Source organism: Cryptomeria japonica, chromosome 4 (genome assembly GCF_030272615.1).
Source record: "Cryptomeria japonica chromosome 4, Sugi_1.0, whole genome shotgun sequence".
Taxonomy (NCBI): domain Eukaryota; kingdom Viridiplantae; phylum Streptophyta; class Pinopsida; order Cupressales; family Cupressaceae; genus Cryptomeria; species Cryptomeria japonica.
Window position 1 is genome coordinate 6282013 of NC_081408.1, and position 9320 is coordinate 6291332.

Here is a 9320-nt window from a genome sequence, read left to right on the forward strand (position 1 = left end):
TTATTTCACTTTTAAAAATATAATCAAACAAAAAAAACTTCCCCGCCCGTGTCGGCTCAACAAGGAAACGTAAACCAGTGCCATAAAGAAGTTTCCTAGCCTCCTTTTTCCACCTGCCTCAACAAGTAAACGTAAAAAATGTTGTGGGGTGAGCCAGGGAAGAAGCTGCATAGCCAGTGCCACAAAGAAGTTTCCTAGCTTCCTTTTTCCACCTGTCTAACAAGGAAACGTAAAAAATTTTGCGGGGTGAGCCAGGGAAGAAGCTGCATAGCCAGTGCCACAAAGAAGTTTCCTAGCCTCCTTTTTCCACCTGCCAAACCTCTGTTATCATGGTGAAAACAGCTCTGCTGCAAATCAATCTTTTCAACCGTGGCCCACATTGACGATTGATGGAAAAATGCTTCCCATGATCATAAATAACGAAGGTAAAAGGCCAAACGAGCCCATTTTCCGAACGTCTTGTCCGTAGAGAAAAAAAAGGAAGAAATGCTGCTTTTATTCACTGTAGGAAATTGCAAAGGGCTTTCCAAGCTGCCCTTTTTGACCCGCGAAACTTTGGGGCTCTTTCCAACATTATTCAAAACAGCTGTAATGCAATTCCATATCTTTCCATATTGAAATTTCGTGGAAAAAACCGACAATGATTTCAATTTACAACGATAAAAGGCCAAACTCGCCCGTGGAGTGATCATCTCGTCTCTTATTCAATTTTCTTTCCTCTTTGTGTTGTTTCCTCAGTGCTAATAATGGACAAGTTTTGTTTTCCTTCATCGCGCTTCTCCTGCACTTGCTTCTTATCCTCTTCAACTTCTCAGGAAGAAGCCATTGCTGGTCTGGAGAGTTTTCTAGAGAAAATGAAAGATATAGACGAGCTTCACGATCTGATTCGTTTTATCGAAGAGTTAGTGATGACAACAGTAAGTTGTCTAGACATATGTTTGGTATAACGGGTTTTTTTTCTTTCAATTCTTCATTTAGAATATCTTTTGCTTTCCAACGATTTTAGCTTCTACACTTTGCTTCCCCAGTTAATTCTTGTTAGGCTATATTGAGTGTGAGTGAATTGTTTGTTGAAATGTGAAGTTCAAATTGGATTCTTAGTTTGCAGTGGTTAGAGTCATCTAGGACTCTCATCTAGGAATGCTTGAGTCATCATGGCCTTCTTAGGTAGTAGTGGGTGCATCATCATGGATAACCCTCTAGTGTGCGGCTAGGCATTTTCCTTTAGGCAACAGGCTGTTAGGCATCTTGACCAAGGTGCAATTTTTTTTGAGACTTACTATAAATAGAAAGTTCTATTAGGAAACTTTCTTTAAACAGTAATTTCGACATGTACTTTACATGTTGTGCAAGTCATGCTTACTATATTTAGTAAGTTGTCTTCAACTAGGACTCTGTAACTCCGTTGTTTTAGGCTGCTTCAAATTTATGTCTAGTTATGTCTAGTTATGTCTAGTTGAAGTTAGGATAAAATTTCATATAGTTTTTTTTAAATTTTGTAGTTTTTAGATTTTATTATGTAATGAACAAATGTGACTGTTGGACTTCGATTCTCAAGAGGTTTTTTGTGACTCTTGGAATCTCATGAACTTCTATATGTTGGGTTTTCGAATGGAATAGATTACTTTTTGGCTTGCTTTAATTCTGTATTATCTTGTTCATCCACAACACGGCAGGTTCTCACTTAGGTGTTGTCCTCCGAATCCATAACTCAGATCATTTTTTTTACCGATATGTTTTTACCGAAATTTCTCACATAAATCTGAATGTTCTGTGATTTTGTTCATCTATATAATTTCTACATTGATCTTATTTTATTACATTGTTGTCCAACACAGTCGGGAGAGAAGAATGAAGAAGGATTTAGTTCAGCCCTAAGTTCTTATACTCAGGATGGCCAACTGTTCCTCGAGTTTGTGGATAAACACATTGGCAAACTTCCTCAGAAGGTAAAGTTTCCATTTCGGACTGTAAAATCAATTTGTGATAAAATTTCACTATGATTTAACTCTAGCCAGTTGTAAATTAATGGGTGGATGAAACTCTATACGTTTGGGAAATAAATTATATTAAATGAATGTTGATTGCCATAGCTTGCTTACATATCATAGATTTCTCCATGCAGAAAAATTTCATAGATGGCTTGAGTGCAGAGACAGGGAAAATTCTCATTAATATGCTGAAAGGCGCTGGGAAAATTCATTGGGTTGGGGCAGCACTTTCTGTAGTGGGATTTGTATTGGCGAGATATGGTGAGATGTCTAACAACCAAAGAGAGTGTCTTGAAATTTTGAAAGCTATGGTTAATCTTGGGAAGCAAATTGTAGAGTTGAATGAGCAAATGTCAGAGCAGAAGCAGAAATTAAACGAGGCAGTGGAGTGTATCGTTGTGGGATGCATTATCTGCACCTCCCAACTTACAACTACCAAATTTTTCAGGTGAGTTCAACTATTTGAGCAGTTTTATTTGAGAGCCTGCAATCTGTATGTATGATTAGGATAAATCAAAAAGTCAATTCTATTTGACTTCAAATAGTGAGAAGTAGGCCTGAAATTTGAACGGAGATACGAACCTTCCTATTCTATACTGTATCTACTATATTTATTAACCCTATTTTAAGCACTGATCATCATTATTCCAAGCCCCGAAATTTCTTTTCAAGTACGTCTAGCATAGCCTTCAAGCCCACCGGCCGTTTTTGTTTAATCGACAGTTCAACAACACCTGATATCATCTGTTGATTTACCCAAGTCAAGCGTGACTAACACGAACATCAATGTTAACTGCAAACATTTTCATAGAGTTCATGAAACTAGAGTGCAAAACCATTTTCAACTCTTGTAGAACCACTGGAGATTTGATATTTTAGATTTTCTTTAGTTTCAACTCTGAGATAGTGCCATTGAAAGCTATCTGCCACTTTCTTGCCTGCAAGCATAGCATTATCTCTATTGTTCAACCTTAATAAAAAATCCTTCCATACCCATCGCCATAAGCACCCAAATCATAATTAATAACAGAGAACCAATTTGAGTCCAATTACATAGCAACCAACCCAAATGTGCAGATGGAGTTGGGGATAAGCCCAATCTCCCAGCCACAAACTCAAAATGCATCATATCTTATTTCACTTTACATGAATTCAAATCTACATTCAAAATGCATCATATTTATTTTATTTCCAACGTCCACCCCAATCTGCTGTGCAAATTTTTTAATCTACAATTTTTGTCTTTCCTAGGCTTTCACTCCTCCTCACTCTGTATTTCTATTCATAAATTGCTTCTACTGAAGACTCCAATTTTGTTTTTCCACTGTCAAACATTATGTAAGCCTTATTTGCAGCTTCCATTAAAGCTTATTTTCGGGTTTCCATTTCTTTATGACCCCAAAATGGCACAAATTTACCCTTTACCTGCGCCACTCACTTCTCTCTTTTCACGTCCCTCTCCTTTCTGTTTTATTGATACTGCTGTCTTTTATTTTTAAATGAATGTGTTGAAGAGCCCAATAATGGGCATCATCTTCCTCTACTCCTTGCATCCTCTTTACTCTCACACTCTCTCCACTATCTCCTCACACTCCATAGCACTCCCACTTTCATTATTGCTGTAGACAATCCCTCAAAATGTATGTTTCTTTGTCTTTTTAATCTCCATGATTCACGCCTCGAACTTATTTTTCAGCTGCTTAAATGATAGGGATTTCTTGTTTCTGCACCCAAGCTCTGTTTTGCTGCTACGCAGAACTTTCTATTTCTAAATATTCACCCTGCATTAGACCACCCTAGATTACCTTTTAGAAGTCCATCAAAATCATCCTTATACACTCTATAGAATCCAAACCACATTTGATGTATCATTTCAAGTAAAAAGACAAGCTTTTATATATAGCCTGTAGCTGCATAACAATACAGAACAGGATATATCATTTAAAGTAAAAAAAACTCACTTTCAACAGCAGAAAACCAAGCCAGCAAACATATCCTTCACATTCTTTTGCTCAGATGACCAAAATAAAAAGCTTAGAAAAGGCAGCTTCAAAATAATCAGACTGGTCATCTCAGTGCTGTTGGTGGCCATAGACAACAGCTGCTCCAAAACTACTTGCAGGGGTGGTGCCTGTCTATGTGGCTGGAATTGTTGTCAGATTCAGCATGAACACTGCAAAACCAATTGGTAATTGAGAGAAAAGAGCCAAAATGTCAATGCAGGATTAATATGCACGCCTTTTACATGTCTAATTACCAGCATTCATCATGATAACTGCACCATCACAATGGAAGACGAATCAATCAAAATGGTATAATAAAATGGACAATTTTAAATATGAGGCTTTGACAGTCATAGTATTTTAATATTACCGTCTTTAGATTCTAGTTGAAATGTTCAAAACGTTTTATGTTTTTATACAAATGCAAGCAAGGTTGAAGTCTATTTAATCAACATATTTAATGTAAATCGAATATTTGAATGTGTGAAGGTTCCTTACTGCGTCAGTCAATGCTAATACTTTAAAGGATTTTCAACTCAAAATAGAGCGCTTGTACAACGATCTCCAATTATGGGGTATAATTGACATACAGACAAGACTGCCAAAGATTGCTCCGCAGTCACAGGAGCTCTATGCAAACCAAGGGGCAGGTAGGATGTTCTTCACCTTTAATCATCTTTTTACTATAATGTTTTGCTTTATGTTTAGCCACAAACTTTGATCGAGTCCTTTTACAAATTTTACAGTTGGAATCGAAAGCGCACGAGATGAAGTAATCAGACTCTTAGATTCGACTGAAAAACATGCATCAGCACGTGTTGTGGTTGTCCATGGTTTCGGAGGGATTGGAAAAACAACTCTAGCCGATGCTGTTTATGCACATATTGACCTCCGAAGTTATAAGCATTGTCGAATTCATATGGATCAAAACTGTACCAAGAAGGATCTCAAAGTCCTCCAAGAACAGATTTTGAATGAATTGTTCCACAAGAATGTGAAATTGTATAACTGTGACCAAGGTCGGGGAATGATTCGGTCACTTTCCATACATAATTCAAATCAGCCATTATTTCTGTACATCGACAATGGTCTTAAAAGTACAGATCTGGAAAAACTTCTACCTGCAGATTTGGGGGGTTGGCTTCCAGTGAAGAGTAGAATACTTGTCACTACTCGAAATCTTCACGAGACTAACACATTTGTCAGCAAGAATATTGAACGGCAACAATATGCTGTCAGTCCTCTTCCAGAGAGAGAAGGCAGAGAAATTCTGTTGAAGAAAGTCTCAGACTACAATGATGAGAAGAATATACATGACCTCCTCAGGCTGTGTGGTGGGGTTCCGCTTCTGCTAGAATTAGCTGGTTCGCAACTGGCTATAAATAGTACAAGTAGAAATAATATAGTATTAGATATGCTTAGGCAAGGAGAGAAGGTGGAAGAGAAAGATATTAGTGACCGTATGGTCGCTTTTGTATACCATAGATTACCACCACCTGTTCAAGAGGCTTTTCTAGACATCACATCCTTCTTTTCAAGAGGAGAATATATTATTAAATATGTGGTACACAGTATTGGAGAAGTGGAATTCAGAGCTCTAGAAGAGGCATCATTCGTCAAGATATCTGGTAGTAGTGTGGTTGTTCATGACATAGTTCGAGCAAGAGGGAAAAAGATGTCAGAGGGAAACAGAATCACAGACCCTGAGGCATTATCAGAATGTTTGAAAGAAGAGGTATGTCATACTTCTAACGTCTCTTGTCAATATTCTTTGTTAATCAGAATTATAGTAATATATTTGTTTATTTTTCTGCAGAATCTCAAAAATTTAAAAGGTATCTATTTTAAGGAACCATTTGAGCAGCCTCCAATAGAAATTAATGAAAATCATTTGAAGTGTATGAGTATTTCATTAAGAGTGCTACATTATGCGGAAGCGTCGCAAATAACATTTAAGGGGAAATGTGATAAACCATTTAAACAGCTCAGATGTCTCTCTCTTCCGCGTGACATTTCCGATTTACCAATGGAGTTTGAGAAACTGGAGCATCTTCTCTCCTATGATGGCCCATTGACTCAAGAAATGAGTTTGTACAAGGTAAGATCTGCAAATATTTATCATTTCATTTAGCTTTGATTGGATTGTATAATGACACTTGACATCATTTTCATGATTGTGGTGCAAATATGCAGCTTCCTCCAAGTCTACGTTGGATGAGCATTACAAATATAATTTCCTCCGAAAATAGAGTTGCATATTCTAACATTCTTCCCGGGGTTGCTCAAGGTTCTTCGCTTGTAAGCTTGAGCTTTTGGCCTAATCCAACTATGGAAAGATTACCAGATGGAATCGAAAATCTAACAAAGTTGGAGGAATTAGATGTACGCTGTTGCTCTAAGTTGAAAAAACTTCCTTCTAAAATTGGGGAACTCAGCAATTTGGAAATATTAAATTTGAGTGGCTGTTCTGGCTTGGAAGAATGGCCATCAAGTTTAGGAGCTCTCCCAAAATTGAAAACATTAGATTTGAGAAGCTGTTCTTCAAAATTAAAAGAATCGTTGTCACACAATATTAAAGATAATTGTAATTTTATTGAATAATATTTTCACAATTTATTTTTTAATTGTGATTTTGAGATGTCTTTTATTTTTTTATTCGTAATAGCACAAATAAGATACATAATTTTCAAAGAATTTTTGTTTTTAAAATTAAATAATTTTATTCTTTTCTATTAATTTGTATATTAAAAAATTTACTCTTATTTTAATTTATGTAGAATATGTTTTAAAATTTTTAAATTAAAATAATATATATATATATATATATATATATATATATATAAGAAATAATTTACATTTATTTAAAGTGATTGAGAAGGATGAATGTGTAATTAGTATTATTTTTTGAAAATAATTTGAAGAAAGGGTGTAGATGACTTTTGATTTGAGGATAGGATCTATGTCATATTTTTATAAAGAAAATGACTTATACAAATATATTTTTAACAGTTATGTGTATATTTTGATGATATAAATCAATGAAATGTAGAAGTATTAATGTAGGCTATATAATTTTATAAAAAAATTATTTAAACTACATTAAAACTGAAGTTGATGGGACTAAAAAACAACGATTTTAAATTTTTTTTCTTTCTTCATTTAAATAGATTGAAAATATGGTGGATGGAGAAAAAATTAGTATTCAATTAAAATTAGTATGGATGGATGCATAACATCCTCAATACCAAATCGCCAAACTCGATCAACACATCATGCGGACCTTTGTAAATGGGAATAAACCATCTAAAGACACCATACTTGAAACCCTTAAATCTGCATCACTTCATCTACAACACATAGGCTAAACCAACTCATCCAACCAAACTGCAACATTGGAATACATAGAAGAATATGTTAACAAAACTTTCCAACCAAACTGCAACATTGGAATACATAGAGAGAAGGAAAGTGAATAGTGAGAGAAAAACATAGACACAAGACCCTTACTTATAAACCTTTTACCCTCAATTAAAAGCTCTAAACTCTATATGAATACTCCAGAACATTAACTATAGGTCCAATAATATAGACCATGTAATCAATACCCTTAACTCGATACTCTAGACTCTATAACCTATACCTTGTAACCTATACAAATGATACCCTCAATCAAAAAAATTGAACTATAAACCCTATATCAATACCCTAGACCCTATAACCCTATATGGTAAACCCACGACCCTATACCTTATACCTCAACCATAAAGTTAAACTATATTCAACTATATAAACAATTTACTCTAGACCTAAACCATATAAAGGGACAAATGTACAAAAAGAGACCGAGATGAATAAAGGGAGAGGCCTAGAGAGGGGAGGGTGAGAGAAGAGGAGGGATAGAAGAATAAAAAGAGAAATAGGAGTAAGAAGGGATTGAGGGAGTGAGAGACCTAGGGAATGAGGAGTTAGAGAGAAAAACAGATGGGGGTAAGGATGGAGGGGGAGATAGAGAGGGATAGGTGAATAGAAGGAATTTAGGGAAGGTACACGTTGAGGGAGTGAGAGACCTAGGAGAGAGAGAGAGAGAGATGGGGGTTTAAGGAGGAAGGGGGAAATAGAGAGGGAGAGGGTAAATAGGAAGAGAAAGAGAGGGAGTTAGAGAGGGAGACCTAATGTCTAAGTCTTGGTGTTGGCAGAATGAAGCTACCTCACTATATGGTGTGCTTAAAACACACAACCACTTAACCAAAAGGATAAAAGTGTAAATATTTATGTAGCCCAATGAATTATAAACCCCCTTTTTTCATATATATATATATATATATCAGATCTGAAACCATTTAAATTATTATAACTTGTTGATCTAGAAAACTCATAGTTCATATAATTCATATATATCAGATCTGAAACCATTTAACAAATATCCCAACTTATTTAATCAGAACTAACAACCTCTTGATAAGATTTGCTTAACACATTTTTCAAATTATTTATCACAACTATCAATACTTTCACCACTTAAGCAATCATATCAATTTGATCATATACTTTCTCTAACAACTTATTATCAGTACTGGCAACCTCTGATAAACTTCCGATAAAACAACATAACTGGTGTCTTAGAAATAATGCATGAAATGAAACATAAACAAGAACATCACATGAAAACCATTCCACACATGAACACCATAAGTTTTTGACATGGAAACCCAAATGGGAAAAACCAGGGTGGGAGTTGGTACCCACAAGTATTTGTACTCTTTTGAAGTATGCCCTGTTAGGAGCAGACCCTGTTAGGAGTCACGCGGTTAAGGGATTTGCCTAGCAGCCTGGTTAGGAGCTTGATGACCTGTTAGGATCAACCTTGTGAGAAGATTTAACACTCTTTTGAGAGCTACCCTGTTAGGGGACTTAAATGTTTAAGGGCTGTTAGGACCTGCCTAGTTAAGGGATTTAACTTGCTACAACTGTTAGGAACAATAGTAAGAAAATGATTTGTTACTTGCACTTCTCTACTTGCTAAATCAAATCCAATTATGCTCAACACTCTACAACTCTTAGGAAGATCTCACAATTCACTTGGATGGCTAAACACATTCTCTAAGACCACCGACACAATGAACATCAAATGTGTCAACTTAAATAGCCAACTCAACTAGGTCGGCCACTAAACCCTAAATTACATCATGAATTACAATACAGATCATAAGAGATCATCTCAAATCAATCATATAGATCATTACATCAAATTACAATGCAATATCAACTGTTTGTTGATCGTAACTCATCACAAAAATCTGATCTGTACCAAAGTAAAACCTTAAAA

The 9320-nt window shown here is 35.6% G+C and overlaps 1 protein-coding gene across 1 annotated transcript; it reads left to right on the forward strand.

Annotated features, from left to right (window-relative positions):
* The first annotated feature begins 746 nt into the window (after positions 1 to 746).
* On the forward strand, positions 747 to 6595 carry LOC131874742 (disease resistance protein RUN1-like). Its single transcript, XM_059218648.1, has 7 exons — positions 747 to 917; positions 1839 to 1949; positions 2126 to 2439; positions 4484 to 4644; positions 4741 to 5729; positions 5811 to 6092; positions 6188 to 6595. The coding sequence occupies exons 1-7, from the start codon at positions 747 to 749 to the stop codon at positions 6593 to 6595; spliced, it is 2436 nt and encodes an 811-aa protein (XP_059074631.1).
* Positions 6596 to 9320: the final 2725 nt, after the last annotated feature.

Excerpts from the sequence above, each read along its gene's own strand:
- LOC131874742 (XM_059218648.1), top strand. The coding sequence starts at position 747 with ATGGACAAGTTTTGTTTTCCTTCATCGCGCTTCTCCTGCACTTGCTTC. Across the intron at positions 918-1,838 it reads AAGAGTTAGTGATGACAACA|TCGGGAGAGAAGAATGAAGA; the intron begins GTAAGTTGTCTA and ends TGTCCAACACAG. Across the intron at positions 6,093-6,187 it reads AAGAAATGAGTTTGTACAAG|CTTCCTCCAAGTCTACGTTG; the intron begins GTAAGATCTGCA and ends GCAAATATGCAG.